The sequence below is a fragment of the Culicoides brevitarsis genome, chromosome 3 (assembly GCF_036172545.1).
Source record: "Culicoides brevitarsis isolate CSIRO-B50_1 chromosome 3, AGI_CSIRO_Cbre_v1, whole genome shotgun sequence".
Lineage (NCBI taxonomy): Eukaryota > Metazoa > Arthropoda > Insecta > Diptera > Ceratopogonidae > Culicoides > Culicoides brevitarsis.
In genome coordinates this window covers 11868411-11893290 of record NC_087087.1, presented here as the reverse complement: position 1 = coordinate 11893290, position 24880 = coordinate 11868411, and the positions used below count along the sequence as shown (strand labels likewise).

The 24880-nt window shown below is 28.9% G+C and overlaps 1 protein-coding gene across 1 annotated transcript; it reads right to left on the bottom strand.

Moving 5' to 3' along the window:
• Positions 1-13070: 13070 nt before the first annotated feature.
• Positions 13071-14733, bottom strand: LOC134834969 (very long chain fatty acid elongase AAEL008004-like). Its single transcript, XM_063849805.1, has 3 exons — positions 14593-14733; positions 13842-14199; positions 13071-13787 (listed from the first exon to the last, which is right to left on the bottom strand). Exons 2-3 carry the CDS (start codon positions 14196-14198, stop codon positions 13221-13223), a joined length of 924 nt encoding a protein of 307 aa, XP_063705875.1. The 5' UTR covers position 14199; positions 14593-14733; the 3' UTR covers positions 13071-13220.
• Between the last annotated feature and the right edge of the window lie 10147 nt (positions 14734-24880).

Below are 24880 nucleotides of genomic sequence, written 5' to 3'. Positions count from 1 at the left end.
TGGTCTCAAATGCGCATAATTTCTTAAATTATATGGCTCAATATTCACAGCCAGGTAGTTCGGAAGTTGATTTTTCGTTGCCTTAAAAATTAGTATCAAAACTTTAAGCGATGTACGTTTATACTAACTTAACAAATTAGTTTCCTGTAACATTCGACAAACACTGCTTTCTATATTTCCGTGCGTCAAGATTCTTAATGCTCTGTTTTGGATTTTTGGTATTGCTTTAATTTCTTCTTTTCCATTCAGGTACAATATTGAGCTGCAGTAGTCAATATGGGCTCCAACCATGCACTTCTATAATGTCAGTTTTGTTTCTTGTGGGAATTTTTTCTTATTTCTATTAAAAAAAACCAACCATTTTTGCCATATTTTGATTAGCATGTTCTGCATTTTTCTTCAAATTAAGTTTGTCGTCAATTATCACACCCAGGTATTTTTTTCCTTCTCAATTTTCTTCTTCCATGAAAATCAAAAAATCCTTGAAATGCCTGAAAATGCTAAAAACTAAAGACAGCTTTAAATCTTCCAATAAGAAAAGGAGGAAAACCTGTTAGAAGAAGAAAAAAGTAAATTCAATCTCTCGTATCTAATTTATTCCCCATCAGATAAAGGAGACATATTACCTTCACCATTATGGAATTATTTGATTTAAGGCCCGATTGATTGATGTTTGTCGTCCTTCCAAGCAAATTCAAACAGATGATCCTCCCAAAGTTTCTCCTTTTTTTTCCTATTTTATACAAAAAACTCCAACAAATCACTCTTTTATTTGTTGTACATTTTTAATTACGTAAATGCCTCATCGCCATTTACTCAGTTTGTTACAGGTGACATGACGAAAAAAGCGAGCATTCCATAAATTTGGTCATCCATCAAATGTTTAACTTTTTTCCGTTGTGTCGTCGTTGATGCTGGATGGAAGGTGGCGGCGTAACTTTACCGGATGACTAGATAAATGGATGGATGGAAAAAAATTGTGATACATTAATCTAACGCATTGTAGTTCAATTTAGGTGCCGTTTTAATATTTCTTTATCAATTTAATTTATAAGGCTCATCAAATTTGTTGCACGCTGCACTCACACACACAATAAATTGCCGTCTGACTTTTATAGTGCAAATAAACAAAAATGTCACAAATAATTGACATATAACAAAATGCAATTGATCAATTTGTGACAGTTTTAACATTATGCAGCAGCAGCAGCATCATCATCACAAGGACACCAACCACGGAGACGACGACGAAGTAATTCACGTGAGTGCATCAATTTATCATCAACAACTTTCGTGACGTGAGTAGATTGTGTTCGCATAATGATCTATTGATTGGAACTGATGATGAAACGGAATGATTGACATAATTATAGACACAATTGACTTTGTGATCTGTCATTCCCTTTGTGTCGTTACGTCACGATTTTACCGATATATGAACGTATGGTTCATCAGGGACTCGTAAAAAAAATGTGCAAAGTCGTTTATTCTTGCTTGATGATTCGCTGATGTGCCCGAAAAAAAAACATGTAATAAAATTTGAATTTGTTTGGCGAATGTGTGGCGTTGTCGAAACAAGATGAGTTATTTCTCGTCGAATTTGAATACAAACATCACTCAAGCTCATGAATTATTGAAAAGTGATCATATTTCATTCGAAAATGTATTTCGAGTGTGTGTGCGATGATGTTTTTATGAGTACTTTTAAAGTTCAAGATGTTTGGAACATGGGCCATAAAAAAGGACTTTATTTACATTAATTTGTTCGACGGAGCAATAACACGATTCTGCCGATGATTAACATTGAATGAGAAATGTGGGTCTTTAAAGAAATGTTTTTTTTACGATCGATCCTTGTAGTGGCTTGCAAAAAAATTGAAAAAGAAGAAAAAGCTTTCGTCTAAAGAGCGAGATTTTGATGTTAAAGACTTACATTTTTTGTACTCCTCATTTCACATTTTTTTACTCCTCGTTTCACATTTTCATACTCCTCATCAGCAATATTTTTCCCATTAAATTCACATATTTCACAATTTCATACTCCTCCTTATCGCCTATGATTTTTTCCAATTTAATTGCACTTTTTACACTTTTAAACTTCTCACTTTACATTTTTGTACTCCTTAGTTGACAATTTTATATTTTTCATCACATTTGATCACTTTTGCACTAAAATTCACTTATCTTAAAAATTTTGTACTCCTCGTTTCACAATTTCATACTCCTCATCAGCTTTTTCCATTTAAAATTCACATATTTCACAATTTTGTACTCCTCATTTGAAAATTTCGTACTTCTTATCACCTTTGGATCCTTTTCCATTAAAATTCTCATATTTTAACAATTTTGTACTCCTCATTAGAAAATTTCGTACTTTATATCACCTTTGGACCTTTTTCCGTTTAAATTCATTTATCTTAACAATTTTGTACTCCTCATTTGAAAATTTCGTACTCCTTATCACCTTTGGACCTTTTTTCGTTAAAATTTCAATCAAAATTACTTATTTTAACAATTTTGTACTCCTCACTTCACAATTTAATACTCCTTATGACTTCTTCACAAATCCGTACTCCTCATAACCAAAGGAATTTATTCACTTACCTTTAGAGTCCAAAATCTACTTTTGAATCAATAAAAAAAAGAACAATTCGAATTCATAACCGCATTTTTTCTGCGAAATGCGGTAAAAAAATGCAACTAGGTTAGAAATATTGCGAAATTATCCAAAAAAAAGTTTACTAACCATAATTTTATTTAATTTTAATAATAAAAATAACACTCGTTTAAAATTGCTGATGAAAGTTTCTCTGCGATGCCATGCCAAGCCATCAAAAAAAAAAAATGGTTTAGAAAAAAGGACAACAATTTTTTGTGTGTAATTTTCTGATTTATCAACCACAAATTGCATTAAACTATGCAACACGAATGCACGGAGGATATTTTCATTTGTCAAATTAAAACTAACTACGGCCAGCTTGCCCGGCTTGCAGTTCGAGTTAGTTACAACGAGCGAGCGCAAGAACATTTCATTAGATGCGAAAACTATTTGGAGAGAAACACACACACGGATGTGCATCTGTTACACAAAATTTTGTGGTTGCCAGTAAATTTGTGTGTGTTTTGTACCTAAAAAATGGAGAGAGTTGATGACACACAGATGCGGTGTCGATGATTATGATTATTTGTGACTGCAGTGAATGCTGCAACACTTTTTTTCTGTGTGTTTTTTGCAGAGATACAGGGAAATTTTAACCTCAGAACTGAAATTATCTAATAAAAAAGTTACATTATTTTAAAATGTATGTTAGGGAAAAAATTGACTTGAATTATGTGACAAATTTTTACTTGGTATTAGATTGAAAGCTAAGTTGATTTTTAAAAAGTTATAATTTTAAACAAATTATAGAAATGATTTAAAAAATAGTTTTAGAATTTTTTCCATTTCAAACAAAAAATAATTCAAAAATATAAATAAATTAAGATTTTTCTTAAATTTTATCATTTTTTTCAAAAAAAAAAAAAAAGAAAAATTAGTTAAAATTTAAATCAAAATAAATTTGGCATTTTTTTGTTTCAAAAAAATTAAAGAATATTAAAAATTAAAAAAAATTACCTTTTAAGTTTTTTCCGCATTGATTTCATATTCCAACTAAAACCGTCTAAAAATCCGATTAACTTGTCCCCCTCCAACTTTCCCACAGCAAAACGAGCCATCACGGACCTATTAAGAAATGAGATTTAAAAAATCAAGTCAAACATTCAACAAATGAACGTCCTTTGAACTACTCCTTGCTTTATGATCCCTTCATGCCTGTCCTTGTCCTCGTCGTCGTCGTCGTCGTACCTGCCACTGAATGAGACTTTAACTACACAACAAACATAAATATTAATTTTAAGAATATCTAAAGAGAAACTCATATATTTCATAAATATTTAATAGATTTTTAGCTTGATTTCATTTTGTTAAAATACTTTGCAGGCAAAGCAAGGCAACAAGAGCGCGTGTAAAACTCACTGGAAGAAGCATAAATGTTTGAATTTTTTATGAGATGAACTTCTTATAGAATAGCTTATTAGAGTTTGTATGTTGTGTATGTGTATGTGTGTTCGCTCACTCAGCTGCCTTCGAGAAGGTAAATGTGTTGTTATGCTATGAGAAATTCATTTTTCGCGTCATTTCTCATAAGGTAAAATATCTGAGAGACACCCTTGATGAAAATTAACTAGATTAGGTACTAAGTAACAAAAAGATTGTGCATTGGGACAAGATTTAAGAATGTGAATTGGGTCGAAATTTTTTAATATGCATTGGGGAAATTTAAAAATGTGCATTGGGACAAAATTTGAAAATTTGCATTGGGGCAAGATCTTAGAATGTGCATTAGGATAAAATTCGTTGGGACATATGCTCAGTTTGTGCATTGGGGCAAAGTTAAGGAATTTGCTTTGGGGAAATTTAAAAATGTGCATTGGGCCAAGATTAAAATTTTGGGTAGGGACAAGGTTTTAGAATGTCAATTGGGTTTCAATTAGTTTCTAACTAATGGCAAAGAGCATTGAGTCAGAGTTAAGAATGTGCATTAGGACATACAAATTTCATCTTAATGTAGATTCGCAAGTTTAACCTAATGCACATTCTTAACTCTGGCTCAATCCACTCTTCCCCAACGGCAAATATTCTTTACTTTCCTCAATGCATATTCTTAAACTCTGACCCAATTCACATTCTGAACTTTTGACCCAATGCACATTTTAAGCTTATGTCCCAATGCACCTTTTGAACTTATGTCCCAATGCACTTTTTGAACTTATGCCCCACTGCACATTCTGAACTTCCTCAACGCATATTCTTAAACTCTGACCCAAATCACATTTTAAAATCTTGTCCCAATGTACAATCTAAAATATTGCCCCAATGCACAAAATATTTGATCTTTGATACCTTATTTTGTAAATTTTCCTGTCTCGCAAATATTTCAACTTGAAAAACATAATTTTCTTCCAGTATTTTTACACAAAAAAAATATCAGGGAGGCAAGAAGACATGAAACGAACAAACATTAGACAAAAAATAACGATACCTGCAATGCCCCAGAATAGCAAAACTTTTTATATTTCATTTTCTCCATCGTCGTCGTCGTCGTCTTCTTATCCATCCCCATATCGTAGCTGAAGTAACCCGTGATATGCAGATTTGGCGTTGTAGCACAAAAAAAAAGCTTAAATACGGAAAAAAAAGTTAAATGCTTCAATACATTTTCAATATATTTGCGTCTTCACATATTTCCGGATATGTTTTTTTGATTGGCAAAACAAGCGAGAGACGAGCAAAGTTTTGCTCCGAAACGACACTTTTATCCAAGTTTAATCGCGTACTCGAGGCAATTTCGTTACTCATTAATTTCAACAAAAAAAAAAAAGTTAAAAATTCATTTTTCGCTCGATGCAAGAACAACTCATGCGATTTTAATGAATTTTTAAGCTCAACTCAATCAACTCTTACTAATAATTACTCTTCGCCTTACTCTCCGTTAAATATCTTTATCATGATGATTAAACATTGTTTCCATCTTTTTTTTTCGAGTTCATAATTTTATTCCAATGTTCCAACAACTTCCTCTACCGTTTTTTTAAGGGTAATGATAATGACGGCAATTCTCGTCTACCGCAATGGTACGTGTTCGTTTTTTTTTCCTGAGAAGCAGCAACAAAAAATGGGTGAATTTATGACCACAAAGTATCTGTACAATTGAAACAGAGTGAAATAAAATAATATAAAAATTATTTAAATTTCTTTCGGAACAAAGTAAAAAAATGTACTTACCTACCACGAACAAAGAGCTGCTGCTGCTGCAGTTCAGTTACCATCATCGCACTACACTTTGTTTTATTTAACGTGTGGAAATGAGTAGAAGTGAAAATTCAAATGCACTCGTCAAAAAATGAAACAATTTTCAAGTTTTTCTTTTTTTTTACTGAATTTATAATAAGGTTACTCTTGTGTTTGTCATTCGGAGTAAAAATTTATGGGAAAAAAAATAATGAAAACATGTGAGATAATTATTATTTTGATGAAAAAAAAATTATATGTGATGCCACATGTTAATTTCCCTAGAATTTTTCTTTTTTTCCGTGAAATAAAAATTATTTTTAAAAAAATTGTGTTTAAATAAAATTAAAAATTAAATGAAAAAAATAGATTAAAAGTAGAAAATAAAGATTCAATAACTGTTTTAATTATTTTTATATTTCGTTCCATTAATTAATTTCGATTTTTCAATTTCTTACTTCAAATAACCATTTATTTTTATAATTTCTTATTTTATTTCATATTCTTATAAAAAATTTTTAATCTAAAAAAAAATTTTGGAAAATTAAAAAAAATAGATTTTGATGCCTAATACAGTATTGTCTCCCAAATGGGTACCAAATTCATGAAAATATAAGTTTTTTCAATAAAATTTTAAATTAAACGTCATTTTTATTAATTTTTTATTAAATAAGCTTAATATTTCATATTTTACAAATAAATTTAAAAAAATAGTAATTTTCTTTGAGAAATTGAAAAACAAAATATTTTCTATGAATTTATCAAAATTTTGAGTGTTTTGTAGTTTATACTCTGTTTATGGCATTGTAGCTAATTTTTTAACCTTTTTTTATTGAAAATATTTAAAATAAACGTAAAACTTGAATTTTTGGTTAAAACTTCATTTATTTCAGTATTTCAAATATTTTTATGTCTTCCTTATTTGTTTCTGATATTTTAGAAAATTTAAATTTTTTTAGAAGCTTTAAATTTTTTTGTATTGAAAAAGCCTAAAATTTTAGTTCTTGACTGAATTTGAATTTTACTGAAATACAGAATCGCTCTTTTAAAATTTAATTTGTAATTACCGTAATGTAGCAAATTCAAAAAGAATTTAAAAATCTCTTCTTTTAATGAATATAGAATTTTTTTTTATAATTCTTATTTTTGAAAATTTTTGAAATTTATTTAATTTTGTTTATTTTTAATACATTTTTATTTAAAAAAAATAAATAAAAAATTATATTATTGTCAAATGTTAAAAAAACAGAAACGTATGACGTCGTAAAAATATGCCATATTCACGATTTATAAATTTTTCGTTTTGAATTATTTATAATAATTTTTGGAGTATTTCAGACTTTGTAATCTTTTTTTTTAAATTTTCATTAATTTGAGTTTTTTTTTATAACTTTTCACGAGCTTTTATTGAAATTTGAACTGGTACTAAAAATTTCCTTTTCAGTGAGGGGGGGGGGGTCATGTTAAAAAACACGTCGTAAATTAGGGGGGTTGTTGAATTTCGACGGTTTACGATTATAGGGGGGGTGAGGGTCAAAAAATGCCCTATTTTTGCCAACGCCATGAATGACGCCTTTGGATTATTTCAATTACTCAAGAACATTTCAAAGCGCCATCTATTGCATCATTAACTAACTCTTTGATCACTAATCTGCAAATCTCAACAAAAAGCACATTAAACAGATTTTCCAAGAAATATTATCAACTTTTTATCTCATCAAAAACAGAAGCTTGCTATATGCTTTCATTATCAGCTAAAAGTAAATGAGTTTTATTTCTGAAATTCTCACGAAAAACCCCCTGGAAAAACATCTGTAAGCCATAAAGCTGCCTTCAAGCCTGAAAAAATTAATACAACGAAAAATTGTTAAATATAATAAAAATGTTTGCACAATAAATCACAAACACACTCTTTTGTTGCAACAACGCGGGATGCGCCTGGATGTGATTGTTTTTCACAACAAAAAAAAAAAACGCCAAATCTCAGCCAACTGAAAGAAAAGAAAAATTCTACAAGAAAATCAAAATCTTTCGGTGGTGCATTCGTGCATTATCATGTTTTTACAGTATTTTGTGTGATTGGATTGGCAAAAGACACACAAGAGAACAAACTGGGAAAGATGTTTCGAAAAAAATGAAAAAGTTTCTTAACAATCAAAGTTCAGCGAGCGAGCAACAATAACAACGAACGAACGAAAAAAAAAGTTTTTCATTACACCACTAATGTGACTGGTTTACCTTTTTTTCCGTATGTTGTCGTTTCCTTTTGTTGCAAACATGAACACGGTGCATTGAGTCGCATCATTTCATCTTCGTTGCTGCCATGAAAAAAAAAAGTTAAAAAGAAACCTGAAACGACGAAAAACAATGAATGCAATCACTTGTTGTACATTTCTCCACTTTGTATTTATATTTATCTCCCTTTAGCTTTGTGTGTTGTTGATTGTTTTAGCTACAAAAAAAAACAGATAGAAGGGAAGATGATTCAATGAAGCAGACGTATTGTTTTGTAAGTAAAAATAATGATTGTTTGTATTGTTATTGTACTCGCGTTCCTGTCTCTCTGAACCATGTGGGACGAAATGACCTTTTTTTAGGCTCTGGGGCTTGAAAATAAGGCTTTTAAACTTTTACATAGAAATTTTTCGAAATTTTTATTTTTTTTAAAAAAAATAAAATAATTTTTTTTCCAAAATAAGGCCGTTCCAAATTTTTGCCGATGTTTTTGTCCCAAAAGATTTTTTTCAAAATGGGGGGGGGGCAAAATAAAAAAAAAGTTTTGAAATACTATTTCATACAAAATGACAAAATTTTATCAAATTTGGGCCCTTAATGAATATTTTATTAGTTTTTGTGGTATTTACACTGAGATTTGATGATTTAAAATTGATCTCAGAGTATTTCAAGTTAAAAATGTAAACAAAAATATTTCATTAAAATAACTGTCAAAAAATTTTGAAAAATAATTTTTTTTTAAATTATTTTTAGAGAAGAAAATTCAAATAAATTTTGTTTTTTTATTAAAAAAAACTTTGAAATTTGAAAATATTTTAAAAAATTTTTGAAAATTTCTTGAAAAAATATAGAAAAAGACCAAAAAATGGTCAATTTTGATGAAATTTTTAACTTTTTTTTCCCTATTGGATTTTCGACTTTTGAAATGGGGCATGGGACAAAAAGTTCGAAAAAAATTTGGAGCGGTCTAAAATTATTTTTTTTTTCCAAAATATATTAAAATTTTAAAAATTCCTTATGTAAAAGTTCAAAAGTCGTATTTCCAAGACTTTAGGCCTTAAAAAAGGTGATTTCGTCCCACTGGGAATTAAAAAAAAACTAAAAAAAAGTTTTCTCGGATTGAAATTTAGTCGTATAATCAGCGACAGAGACAGAGAAAACTTTAAAATCTTCTGTTTTTGATTAAAATTATCGTCAACGAGACGAAATTTTATTTAAAATTTGGGCTTTTCAGCAAAGAAAATTGCAATAAGCAACAAGTTTGTAATTTTCATCAATGGAACAAAACAAAAGAATCTCCAGAACAGAATCTCCAAGCAAAAAAAAACAAATTGCAATTTATTAATTCATTGCCCTTGGTGTCAAAATCATAAATGAAAAGCTTTTTGAAATGAAACAAAGGAAAATGTTCAGAAATGAAATAAAATAATAACACGGTACAATAAACGAAACAAGAAAAAAAAAGAATACAGAAGTTGAAAACGTTCGTAATGAACGACAAACAAATCTCCAGTCAAAGGTACAACAACGTAAAAAATGCATGTACGACCTGTATTCGCAATTATAATGAAAATGCCCAACAGTGTTTAATTTTTTTTTGTGTTTCGCTTTTCATAAGTCGTTCGTTGGTTGGAGTTTCTTGAATTTGTTTATTGAATAACGAACTTTTAAAATTGGAGAAGTTTCAAAAAATACGCAGATAAACGCTAAGTTGGAGTTAGCGGTTAATGATTCGTTTTCATTTTTAAAAAGGGGAAGTATTTGAATTGAGTTTCTGTTAAAATTTTGGTGATTTTTTTTTTTTGGTTCAAGGTCAAGTAATCTAAAAATTTAGATATTTTTAATTAAAAATTGAAAAACTAAATTTTTGATAAATAAATTAGTAAAATTTAGAAAAAGAAGTTCATTGGAATTTTCTTAAAAAGTCAAGAAATAATAAAAGAAAATAATAAGAAATAATATCCTAATTTTTTTTTATCAATTTTAAGCAGAAAGAGAACTGAAAGTTTGAAATAAAAAAAACTTAATTTTCAATTTTTTGGCAATTTTAAGTTATAAAATGATTAAAAATGATAAATTAGAGCCCCCTGACAAATTTTTATCCATTTGGAGCAAGATTTGTCAAAAATTGCTTTGACACAGTTTTTGACACAGTTTTGTTCTTGATTTAGTTTTCAAATCAAAACTGTGTCAAAGAAAAAAAATTTTTTCAGTTTCAATTTTTTTGCAGTTTTGAGTTATAAAATTATTAAAAATGATAAATTAGAGCCCTCTGACAAATTTTTATCCATTTAGAGCAAAATTTGACAAAAATGGCTTTGACACAGTTTTTGACATAGTTTTTGACACAGTTTTGTTCTTGATTTAGTTTTCAAATCAAAACTGTGTCAAAGAAAAAAAATTTTTTCAGTTTCAATTTTTTTGCAGTTTTGAGTTATAAAATGATTAAAAATGATAAATTAGAGCCCTCTGACAAATTTTTATCCATTTAGAGCAAGATTTGACAAAAATTGCTTTGACACAGTTTTTGACATAGTTTTTGACACAGTTTTGTTCTTGATTTAGTTTTTAAAAACTGTGTGACAAATTTTTATCCATTTAGAGCAAAATTTGACAAAAATGGCTTTGACACAACATAGTTTTTCAGTTTTTTCTTGAATTTTTTGTGCAGTTTCAATTTTTTGAGTTATAAAATGATTAAAAATGATAAATTAGAGCCCTCTGACAAATTTTTATCCATTTAGAGCAAGATTTGACAAAAATTGCTTTGACACAGTTTTTGACATAGTTTTTGACACAGTTTTGTTCTTGATTTAGTTTTCAAATCAAAACTGTGTCAAAGAAAAAAATTTTTTTCAGTTTCAATTTTTTTGCAGTTTTGAGTTATAAAATGATTAAAAATGATAAATTAGAGCCTTCTGACAAATTTTTATCCATTTGGAGATTTGACACAGTTTTGTTCTTGATTTAGTTTTCAAATCAAAACTGTGTCAAAGAAAAAAATTTTTTTCAGTTTCAATTTTTTTGCAGTTTTGAGTTATAAAATGATTAAAAATGATAAATTAGAGCCCTCTGACAAATTTTTATCCATTTAGAGCAAAATTTGACAAAAATGGCTTTGACACAGTTTTTGACATAGTTTTTGACACAGTTTTGTTCTTGATTTAGTTTTCAAATCAAAACTGTGTCAAAGAAAAAAAATTTTTTCAGTTTCAATTTTTTGGCAGTTTTGAGTTATAAAATGATTAAAAATGATAAAATAGAGCCCTCTGACAAATTTTTATCCATTTAGAGCAAGATTTGACAAAAATGGCTTTGACATAGTTTTTGACATAGTTTTTGACACAGTTTTGTTCTTGATTTAGTTTTCAAATCAAAACTGTGTCAAAGAAAAAAAATTTTTTCAGTTTAAATTTTTTTGCAGTTTTGAGTTATAAAATGATTAAAAAATGATAAATTAGTATCTCTCTGAGAAATTTTTTGATAAATTCCCTTATTTTTAGATTTTTGATTTTTCAATTTTTAAGCTTCAGAACCATTCGAAAGACATCCAAAGCACTTTTCCATAAATTTTGATCAATTTCAAGTTTATTTTCATATTTATCAATTTCCTGATAAATGATCGAACTGAACTGATCGAAAAATGTATTGATTACAAGAGATCAAGCACGTGTCGAAAAAAGGCGGGATGTGAGATCTTTGTTAGATGGCGCCACTATCATTTCATGATTCAAATATAATAAACGTTAAAAATGTTTCATCAAAATGTCATTAAATGCTGTTTAAAGACCGTAAATCAATCACACTAAAAATAATAATGCACCTGAACATCGACGCGACAAATGCAGGTGAACGAAAGTAAAAACCACACATGAATTATTAATCCTCACGTGTGCGCTCATCAACGTTATGTTGTCTTTATTGCTGTTATGGTTACGATTCAAAGTCAATTCGACACTTTATTTGCTTTTCCTTTTCATTCAGGTATTCCGATAAGAGACATTGACAAGGACACTCAAGGCATTCAAATTTTTATTTAAAATGAAGCATCAACAGGTCAAAGTTGATTATTGGGAAATGGTAAGAATTTTTTAACTGCATTTACTAAAAATTTCTTGAAATTTTACGTAAATTTTCTTCATAAAAGGTCAAAACATCCAGCACCTACCTTTGCTTAGTAATCTCTGGATGGGTTCTCTTCAAACTCATAAACGCAGTTTTCATCTTTCCCGGCTATTTAAAACGAAACCAAGCGGAATACGAAAAACTTTACGCCAAAATGGAAGAAAAATGCAAGGACCCTGCCGAAGAAGAGCCGAAAAAGGAGAAATAATTCACTCTATAGCAACTTAAATCCATTCCACGTAGAAATCATGTGAATTTTAGTTAAGATAAGGCTCCGGAAGTGTCTCATATCCGCTTCAAATCGCAATCGTAGTTATAAATAATGCAAAAATCTTCGTTCACAAAGCATTTAGTCGCAAAATGTCGTACCAAACAGTAACTCAACAACCCCCAATGTACCAAAACCCGCCCCAGCCGATGCCGTATGGAGGATTTCCACCCCAAGATCAATCGTATCAAGGACAGCCTCCATATCCACAGCCAGGGTATCCACAGCCCGGGTATCAACAACCTACATATCAACCCCCCATGCCACCGACGCAAAATAACAACTCTGGAGGCGGGGGCGCGGGAAGTTGCCTTGCTTGGTGTTGCTGCATTTATTGCTGTATCAAAATTTGCTGTTCGGGCGGCGATGACAACATGGACGATGCTGAGTGTTGCGCCATCTAGAGTCAAATTTTCATAAAAATTAACAACTTTATTTTTTTCAAACATTTTATCGCTAATGGAAGTGTTTCGATATATGTATGTGTACTATATATACGATATATATTATATATAGCAAAAATTATGATATATATAGAATATATACTCAAAAATATAGTGTATATATAATATATATAGTATATATATGCGTATATATGTAGTATATAGTATATCTATGTAATTAATTGACTGAGTAACTATTGTAAAAACGTGTCATGTAACAAGAGTATTTTATGTGATAAGTCATTGTCGTCACTGATTGATAAGAGTTTGTAAATTCCCTAATACTGTTTCCTAACTAAGTAACTTTTTTGATTGTTTAATGAATCTTTTTGCCATTTTGGTGTGCGCTATCACGATTTCCATTCAAAAATCCATTACTAAATTCCTTTTGTTGTTCCCGCGAGAACTTTTCCGCAGCATCTCGCTTATCTTGACGAGCTTTGTACGATTTCTGGTAGAAGTCGTTGAACAAAAAGTAGAAGAAAATCGCATTAGGAAGTGTAAAGAAGATAGACCAGCGTGGAAATCCGCAGTCGTTCCACAAAAGTTGCGCCGAATGAAGGAAACAAAGTCCAAATTGGATCATTTGCATTGTTGTAATGTACTTTTTCCACCACAAATACTTTTGCCACTGTGGTCCGAGGGCGCTCAAAAAGTAGTAAAAGTACATGACGATATGAACCATCGAGTTAACCATTCCGATGAAGGCGGCATGACCTCCGGGGAAGTATTTGGTGCAACCCCAACTAATCATTGGCATTCCTGTGTGATGGTAGAGATGCAAAAAGCTGATTTGTTTGTCTTTTTTACGCAGCACGAAGAACACTGTGTCTAATAATTCCGAGATTTTTGCCAAAAAGTACCAATAAAAAGCACGAGCTGCCTGAAAATTGAAAAAGGTAAGAATTTATTTTAAATTTTTAAATAAAAAACTTACTCTCATGGCTTCCGGACTCCGTGAACGATCAACTGGCTCACACTTGAAACTATATTTGCCGAAAAAGTAAGCTCCGGTAACAGCTTCATACACAAGAATGCAACTGACCACTACCTGAATTGCATTGTAGACAATTAGCAACTTTTGCATCTTGAATGGCTTCCGGTTCGCCATGAATTTCGGTCCCCATGAAGTCACAAAGTACAAGTAGGCAGCAATTATGAGCAAGCCATGTATGGGATTTCGCATGAGAAACCAATCATTTGTTCGCGGATCAGCTAATTCAACAAAGATATGATTCCACCATCGCTCGACTTTGGTGCCTTCAAAGATGTTGAGGCGATTTAAGATGTCCATGCTGAAAAAATTAAAGAATTTACTTGAATGACTCGACAAAAAAGGTAAGTAGAGTATTTTTTTACACTAAAATTAAGTAACAAAAAAATTTTGGTGAGGGAAATTGCGTTAAAGAGTTTTTTTATGTTCAAGAGTTCATTAAATGTTTGTTTTTGATGCAATTTTTGTGTTTGACAAGCACTTGAACTCAAAAATTGACCCGAAATTTAGGAAGTTATGCAATAATACTGCAATGCGGAACTTTTATTTTGACACCAAAAGTGCAACAAGTGACATTTCCGCTTCTTGTTGCTCCTATTTTAATCAATATTTTAACAAAAACTCAATTTTTGTTTGATTTTCTTTTATATTTCACACATAAAGAAGCTTTTAATTGAATAAACTTTGAACGAACCTTTTAATTATTTCACTTAACACTCAAATATTTGTTTGTAAACAATGAAAAAAAAATAAAATTGTGACTTCTTTTCTTCGGGGGAACCTTCCTTAAAACTACAACAATGTACGAGAGACTAAGACAAAATTTTACACATTTTTGGCTTTATATAAATTTGTTGCCATTGCACATAAATTGTGCGCATACCATATTTTAGGGGGGTTCGTTAACGTAGTTCATTCAAATTTTTTTGGTAAACACAGCTGATGAGTTCGTTCACGTTTTGTGCAGCGTTTAAATATTGAGAGGTTACTGTAAATTTGCGATTTTTTTTATAATTTTACTCTTAAAATGAATTATTTTTGAATATAAAGCCAAGTTCAGACTTCTTATTACCTTTAAGTTCAATTAAACTAATGAATCATGCGAAGTTTTGTACTTTTGTGCGACTTCACAGACAAATCTTAGACAAAGTAATAATTTTTTGGTAAGGGTAACTTGCTAATGTACTCATATGAGCATATCTGATAGATCGAAATGATTGAATGTCAAATTCTCGGTCGGACCATTTAGTCGTTTTTTGCAATTGAAGGGATTAAGATCGATTTTTCCCTTTGGGTGACGGAAATTTTTGAAACCTCGTGACTTTTGTGGGCGTTAAAAAAGTGAAAATTTGTTCAATAAGGAATTTTAAAAGCTAATTGTGATACTTGATGAAATGTCAAGCAAAATAAGTGTGTCAAGGTCAAATGCAAAATAAATTGCAATAATTTGTGAATATTGTTAGGAAATTCATTGAAATTTAATTTAATAGAAAAAAAGTGATCAAGGACAGTGAAATAGAGTGAAAAAGTGTTGAAATCTTGAGTGAAGGCTTAAAATGATATTGACATTATGGAATATTGGACGAGGAATATTCAATCATTGGGTTTCCGATATTACTCCACGTAAGTATAAGATTTTCCGTTTTTTATTGTTAAGTTTAAGAGAGGAATAGGAAGTATTTTTTGCTAAGTGAAGAGCAAAAAAACTGACGAGTAAAAAAATATGTAGAATGGATCATCTATCTTCAGGAGTTCTTGATTTTTTTCTTCAATTATTCCAGTACTTTTTACAGCAGAATCGTTGAATGTTAATGATTCTCATAAAAAATTAGGCTTGTATTGGTAATCCAACAAAATTTTCGAATTCAAAAGGAATCTTTGGAAAATATATTGTTTACTTAAATAAAATCTGATGAAATTTTGGTGATACTAAATAACACTTTTAAAAAGTTGTAATATTTTTACGAAATCGTGAAACAAAATTTCTATACTTCTGATTTGACTAAAAGGCTCTTGAAATAAGATCAACCAATTCTTCGACTCAACATAGTCAAGTGGATTTCTACTAGGACTTGCATAGTAATAAAAACATCGGTTCGAGCCTGAACCGGTCCTGGAGAAAGTGCGGGAAATTTACAAAAATCATAAAGAAATATTGAATTTTTAAGAGTAAAATGGGAAAATTTTATAATTTAAAAATTAAAATTTGTAGAATTACTTAGAAAATGTATAAAATTGACTTAATTTGTGATTTTTTTCAAAATCTTGGGGTAAATATAATTTTGGGACATGAGTTTGGTTCCCGGGTAAAAATAAACTTTTTCCATGTCTGGCTTGAACTTCGTCTGAATGAATGACATTTGTTAATGTATTAGTAGCTATGCAAGTAGCACACACATTAGAATCAGTGATTTGTTAATTCATTACAAAATTTTTTAAAATGCCTGTTTTTGCAAAGACAATTTGGTCACAGTACAAATACAAAGCTTAACGAATTATAAATATTATTGGAAATATTTAGAGTATTGTCGAGTAACTGACATACTTTGAACATTTAAATTACTAAGTATCTGTTAATGAAATTATAATTTATATTACATTATTGAGATTGATTTCTAAAGCTTCATAGAACTTTAAATTTTATCGATTTTTTTTTTCTCAAGTTTTTCAAAGAACCCTCTTTTTGAATAAAGATTGATTGTTCCTCGCATTATTTTTTATTAATGTCCAAGAGTACTAAAAATTGACAAAGTTGGATAAAGAGAATCAATAAGCAACGATAACCAATACCTTCTAGGTATATGTCAAGTTAATAACAGGTTAGTTTAACTTACTCTGTTAAAAAGGTGTTAAAATACTCAATGCAATTGTGATAAAATATCCAAAAACTCATGAATATTTTACAAAACAGTATTCAGGATTAAATATTAAAAAAAACTATATTTTATGACCGTAACTGTATAAAAAAATTCACAATACGTTTTGCAAATTAAGAAAAGTGCCATAAAAATATCAAGTTTTTAAGCAGTGATTGATTTTTAGGGCACGTGTTTCATCATGAAAAATGTTTTGGTTCAGTTAACAGATTTTTGAAAAAAATACAATAAAGTTGCGAAAGAAAGCTTTTAAAAAATACTTGACTTATAATTTATTATTCTAAATTTGAAGCTTTTCTGCAGACTTAAACTCAAAGTTAAGCCTCTAAATAAAAAAATATGTCTAATGGTTTTTCGACAATTTTTTTCATGGCACATTCATGCAAAGTTATATTCTATATTTCAAAATCTCATATGATTAAATAAAACTTGAGTTTAAGCACTTCATCTACCTTTTCTTACTTTAAATATATGATCTCATCCTAATTCTAACCTCAAACAAAAATTGGCGCCAAAAAATTCTTGACATTTATCATTTTCATACCACTCATTTAATATTTCCAAGAAAACGTGAAACAGATCAATAAACGTCCTTTCACACAACATGACGAGCAAAAGTTCTCCGAAACACGACAAAAATTGCACCAAAACACATTGACTTTAACAAAAAATTCAAGTTCATGAATAATTTTTTAGAAAGTAAAACAGTTGCGAATTTTTTTTTTTTTCGGCAAAAAATATTATCAATGAAATCCAGAATTCTTTCCGTATTAAACTTTTTGTTTTTACGTCACGAGTTTTTCGGGTGAATTACCTCTTGGAATGTCAAAATAGCCACGTGGTTTTAAATTGCTCGAGGATTCTCAAAAGTCTTTCGCGCTTCTTAAGATCTTATTCGGATCTTACAAAACTTACATAATTTTTGTTTTTGAAACAAAAACCTTCAACATTTCAACACTTTTTTATTTAAGTCTAATTCTGATCCGATTAACTTTTTTTTAAACAATTTTTTTTTTGTTAAAGTATTTAACGCCAGTAAATTCAAGGAAGATAAATATCAAGCAAGGACCGTTCGTTTGCGTTTATGTAATCGGCCTATATTATCACGTTGCTTACGAAAATCCAACATCAAGAATAAAAAAAAGTTGTTACAAAACAGTAATAAATAAATCAATTTACCTCGAAAAGCCTAGTGGGTAAAAAATTATTTTTTCTTGAAGATTTTTTTAAACATTTTTTGAAAGATGTTGCAACGAACCTCTGACGAAGAACGTCTTTATTACATGAAGTCATGATGTCCAAACCACACCGATCGTCCGATGATTTCGACGACGTGCTCGACTCGCATGTTTATGTATTAAATCGCAAAAAAAATCTCTCAAGGTCGACAAGATGCAGAAAAAAATTTTTAAGTTTTTTTCGTCGTACGATGTATATGTTGCATTGAATTTATTATTATTTTTATTACATTATTACGCGACAACAACAACAACAAGATGTACGCGAGAGGTAGGTACGTCGCGCCATGAAAGAACCTGAAATTAAATGCCTTTATGTAAGAAAAATGCACTTGATTATACCTGAATTTCTTATTTACTATTATGTAATCGGGCAAAATGCACCAGTTGCATTACATAGTTCACGCGATCAAGTAAGGCAATAATTTTTTGGCGTTATTTGTTTGTCGAATTTCGGCCGAGCCAAAAGTGCATCACTACAAGTTAAACTTGAAATATGTGTCAAGAATGGAAAGTGCCTCGTAAAAATTCTCTGCGTGGGTGAAAATTAATTTTAGTGTTTACCAATCGAAATATAATTAAAAGTTTGAAAACTTCCGTTTTCCACGTCATTAATAGAACGAAAAAGTAACCTTGCCACAAAAACAAAATAAGTGCAATTATTAGATTAAAATAATTATTTATTAAAAAAATTAAACCATAAATGATAATTACTTAGTGTTACTACAAGTGTTTAGTGCAAAAAAAAAGTTCACATCGTAAGTTATTTGTAAAGTTGCCAAAGTTCTCTGATCGTGTTTGTTGTTAATGAGCCGCTTAATGTACCTCAACTCATTTTCATGCAAGGTTATCACAAACTTTAAGCAATCTTCCGAAATTCTTCAGAACCAAAGTAGCTCAATGTCGTTCGAAATTGTTTCTTCTCAACTTTAACATTTTACCCCCCGAACCATTTCATAACAACTTGACACTTTTTTCGCAAACGACGTAGGTGACAAATGCGCAAAAATGTCATTAATTGCGGTCATTTACCTTCGGCGGTCATTCGGTTCACCGTGCACTTGAAAAATTCGAAAGGGAATTGCGTTTTTTTCTTCATATTTTTTTGTTCCTTATTGCTGGTTTATTTATACTTTTTTTTATGATAGCGAACGAAAACCGTAACATTCACAGGGAAGTTCAGCGCAGAAGGTCATCGAGAAGTTTCAATGATCGTTGGGAGACGGGAAAATTGCCTTGATATTCTTTCTTCGTCTTCTTTGAAAGACGTTTTTTTTTGTGCATTCTATCAAGTCGAGTCTGGTTGCGTAATAAAAATAATAAGGGCAGAACGGAAGAATGGAATTAATTTTGTATTTTAGAAAGGAGCTTATTAAAGGTCGTGTGAATTACCTTATCAATCATCAACAAAATGGATTTTTTTCATAAAGGGTTGAGGATTTTTGTGATTTGAGGGGTTGAAGGTTAACGTGCTCGATTGAAGCTCGAGTATTTCGTTAAAAAACTTTAAACATAAATAGGACTTAAACTTTAAAGAAATCTTCAAAAATTTTGTTTTATGACGTAAAATCGGAAATATTTGACCATAAAAACTTTTTTTTTTTCTAGAATTAATAAATCAAGAAATCAAAAGGAACATAACAAAGCGTCAAGAGTAAATCTGAAATTTCAACATATAGAAAGAGCTAAGGCAAAAAATTCTAAAGTTTTAAATATAATTTTACAATCCATCCAGAGGGCTTTTTTAGTCAAATGAATTCAAAAATCTAAAAGATACAGAACCAAGCAAGCAAACGGCTTAAAAATGAATTTTACTGGCACGATATCAAAAATGAAATTAATTTAATGGTCCTCAAACCTCAAGAGATATCAAAAAAAATTGTAAAATCTAAGCAACCGTTCTTCATAATGTTGTAGGAAAACTAAAGAAACAATTAATGGAACATTTATGGAAAAAATGTTTCAAATGTAAACAAAAACTTAAACAAGACAAAGAAAGCACTGAACATCTTATGAGAAATTTTACAAGGAGTCCAAATAGTAACATGCAATTTTATGTGAATAAATTCCACTGATCTCTTAATATATCTAACCCTGGTATGTAAATCAAAAAAAAGTAATTCCATGCACCAGAGATGCCCAAAATATGTTTGCAACCCACTCTAGTAATACGCACATTGCTGTTTGTGTAGAAAAAATGAAAAATGCCTCAAAAGAATCGCAATAGTTGGTCTTAAAGGCAGCAGATTATTTTTTCCTAAGTGTCATTAGACCTTTTAAATTTTAGGAATACAACTGATCCACAAAATTTGATTAATTATATTTTCATTATTCTATTCTATTGGATTAAAGACATTAATTGTTCAAATTTAGTTTAATTCTATATTAAACTAGCTGTTAAAAAGAGACTTATAGTCCTTATTTTTTTAACTCTCGGGTTTTTATTATGTTCTATATTCGAGCATTAACAAGTCCGAAAACTTGGATTCCCTTTTGAAATCAAATCATGTTAACATTTTATTTTGTTTATCCCAATTTAGCACAAAACCCTTAGAACAATTTCAGCTAATTTTAAACAAAACAATTTTATCACTCAAAATCCATCGTAGTTAAAAATCTAATTAACTCAAATCACTTCATTATGAATATTAAGCAAACAAAAAAAATATATAAAATAATAATTATCTCTTTAAATCAACTTCTCAAGTCATTAAACGTTCATAATGAGCATCATGCAAGAAGTTTACGTGTTATCACGTCTTGTTAAACATATACTCAAAAATTAAAGAGATATGGTAGGTCAGTACTTATTCACGAATTTACGATGATACATTTAACCATGACACACTTTCTTTCTTCTCTTTTTGTCTCATTCATCCTCTGATTCTCCTTTTTTTGATGTCGCTCGTTATGAAATGCAAAATGATTTCTTTCCATTGTCTCATTATCATTAAACAGATTGCCCTGAGGGCGCGAAAAAGTTCATTAAATGTCGATCAATATGCACAAAACTTTTCCGAGAATAACAATTCAATTAAGTTAATCCGAGTTGAATGGGTTATAACGTCATTGTGTGGTCTCAGCCGGAGACAATTAAAAAGTGAATCTTGATCTAATCGATGGAACATGCATAAATTGACGCATGTGACCGAGCAACGGTTCACTTAAGTGGCTTTACATTGTCCAGTAATTGCATTTAACAAATTGCAAGACAATTACATTTTTTTTTCGCGTTACGTATTAAATTTTGTTATTCACAGTTTACTGATAAAATAAATACGGGAATCTACCAAAAAATCTCTAACCTTCAATTTTGTTACAAAATTCAAGTTAAAAAAATTTGGTTTAGAAAAAAATCAAATATTTGCGTGAATTTCATACAATTTTAAGTTGTTTACCTTTTTATGCGATTTTTTTCGTACTCAATGGCTTGGTAAATGTAAAATAATTACAAAGGTCATTTAACGTGTTCCTGCGCACTTTACATGACACGATTCCTGTTTCAGTCCTTTGAAACAATAAAAACACGCAAATTAACCCGAGCTCCAATGGAATCCGGAAACGAAAAAAGTCATTATGTCTCATCCCTCGTTGAATTTACAAATTCAATTAACTAATCGTAGAATTATCAATTAACAGTTGACAAACAATGAAAATTTAAACTTGATCACCTCGTGAATTAAAAACGTGTAAAATTTTGTAATATTATCAATCCTGTTAGAATTTTTTTTTATGTTGAATGAATTGCTACGCAATTTGTTTATTTATTTATTTATGGAAATCCACGGAAATCAACAAACTGATGAAAAATAATGTCATCGGAAGCATTTTGATGGATCACGAGTTGATAAAAAATAACATTTTTCGCAATTTTTCGTTGAAACAGACAAAAAACGACCTTCTTAGCGAAAATAACTCATCCCAAAAAATTATTGATGAGTTCGATACGAAAGACATTTTTATGCTGACTTCGTTCCATTTTATCATCGTTAAAGGGCATTGTAATGACATACCTGCGAACCAGTGATTTAAAGTATGCAAAGTCCGTCAATCATTTCATTGTTAACAATTTTCGATGTCTCGAAGTTGAGTAGTATAATTGTTGTTTTTTAGCTGACGATGATCGTACATTAAAAAAAAATGTTTATATGAATCTTCATTCTGGTCGTCCTTGTGATATTTAATGTCGTTTTTTTGCGCATTTTTGTGCAATTTTTCATAATTTTTTTCTTTAAGTAAATTTCTGTTTATTTTTTTTTTTTTAAAGAAAGAGTTAATAGATGATGACGTCTTTTAGTATCCGGGAGAAAAATAACTTCATTAACCCTTAATTGGTGCAACACATTTTTTATTCGTTTTTTTTCTTCTTTACTACGGGAGAGTTTTTATTGATGAAAAATTACTTTCGATTGTTACCCCATCGAGTGAAATTAATGATTATAGTCTAGAGCTCTGACGTAAATAAATTCCCTTTTTTCTACCAAGAACTTGCAATTTTGTTCTTTCTTCTATCTTTGTAAGAAGGATACGTGATATGATGAATAAAGTTATAATTTTTAATATTTAACAAGAAAAATAAGAGATCAGAATCGCAATTCATTGAGAGGTTAATTGCTCTTTTGTGAGAAAATTTTCCATTCAATTTTGCAAAAATTTGTAAATAAAGTTTAAAAGAAATTTTATAAAAAAAAAATTAAGAAAAAAAAACATATATTTAAAAAAAAAATAATTAAATTTCGTAAGCATAATATTTAAATATTATAATTAGTTATTTTTTTTAAATTAATTTCAATTAATTAAATTTATTTAATTAAATATTTTTTCAAAATAAAACAGTTAACTTTAGAGATTTAACTGAAAAATTTGTAAATGTCAATTAGCCGTTAAAAATTTGAAAATCGTTTTTCTGCTGATTCAAGCTATTTTTCTTACATTTACAATTTTTGTCTTATCATCGGCATCATATTTTTTTTCCTTCCACGAATGATAAAAATAACTTCTGAAGAGTTTATTATTAAAATTTCGATGGAAATAGAGGCAAGAGTTGTGAGTTATCTGAAAACAATAATAAAAAAGTGACAATTTTACAATTTTGTACTCCTTAGAAATTTTTTCACCAAAATATAAAAATTTTACATTTTTTAACTCCTCAAAATTGAATATTTTCAACTTTATTGGTTTAAAAAAAGCCAAGTTCACATTTTTGTATACATCACAATGAAAATTCTCAGAAAATTTGTTCGCTTCTCAGTTTTGTACTCCTCATTCACAAATAATTCATGAGGAGTACAAAAATGAGAAAATAATAAATTTTCTGAAGAATTTTATTTTTTAAAAAAATTTCAAGTAAAAAATTTTTGCCAAAATTTGGTATAAAAAAAATTACTAAAATTTTTAATTTAAAAAATTAGGCAAAAAATTAAAGTAAAAAACTCAAAGCTAAAAAAAATATTAAAAATTTCTCTAAAAAGAAACTTTAAATTTTTTTATAGATAATTTTATAAAAAAAAAATAAAAATACTGTAAAAATTAATTAACTAACGAATAAAATCTCGTAATTTATTATAAAAAGCTTTTATTTACCTATTAAAATTATGTTTAAAAGAGCATAAATTTTCTGTTTCAAAAAAAAAAAATAAATAAAAAAATTGTCATATTAATTCACAAAACCACAATAACCGTCATTTATTTATTTATTTAGTCAACGAGTGTGGTTTCATTGTCTGCTTCTTTTCATTACAATTTTTCTAGATGAACTTTTTGCATGCAGATAACCGTCTCGATTATTTTCTTTTGAAAAAGAACAAAAAATAAACAAGTTTTTTTTCTCTTAGTCCTGATTTATTTCTTTATTTCGTCTCAGACACAGTTTCAGACAGTTTTTAAGTTCAGAAGTGGTCTAGAGATCATGAACCGCGCGAAATGTAAATTATTATTGTAATTAAATAAAAACATATAAATTAACATAAAAATGATTTATTTGCGATTTACTTTTGCATTGCGAGCAAAAAAAAACCTGTTGCTCTCATTATTTTCTTTTCCGTTTGCATGTTTTCGAATTCCTGTCGGGGTAGGTCGTTTGCAGGAGATGTTCTGACCTCGATCTCCTTTAAATAAGGAAATAATTTAAAATTAACAGAAAAAATCAATTTTTTCATGTAGCATTGAGCCCTTTATTGCTCGAAATGAAATTAAAGTACGCTAAAAACAATAATTTATAATGTAATAAATTTATCAATATTGACACCACACCTCCTCCTTTTAGTGTTGCTTACGTGCGTAAATTCAAGTTTTTTTTATTTATTTTTTTTAGTTTTATTTTAATTTTTTTTTATAATAAAATATATTAAATTAGGGTTCGAAGTTCGAATGACTTTTTTTCGTTTTAATTTTATTTGTATAATTTTTATTTAATTTTTTAAATAAAAAAAATATCGGAAATTAGGGTTCAAGTAAATTCATTTTTATTATATTTAAAAAAAAATATTTTTTTAAATTTATTTTATTTATTTATTTATTTTTTTTAATAAAAATATATTATCAAGAATTCAAGTAAATTCATGATTTTTTTTTTAAATGAAAAAATATTTAAAATTTTGTATTGTTTTATTTATTTTTTTTAATTTTTTATATTTTAATTTAATTTATTTATTTTTTTTTTTATTTTTTTTTTATTTTTTTCAATCAAAATATCAAGAATTTGGGTTCAAATAAATTTATTATTTTTTTTTTTAATAAATAATTTTTTTCATTTAATAAATTTAAAAAAAGTTTTTAATTTAATAATTTTAATAAATTTAAAATAAATTAATTTAATTAACTATTTTTTTTCTTTAATAATAATAAAATATAAATTTGGGTTCAAGTA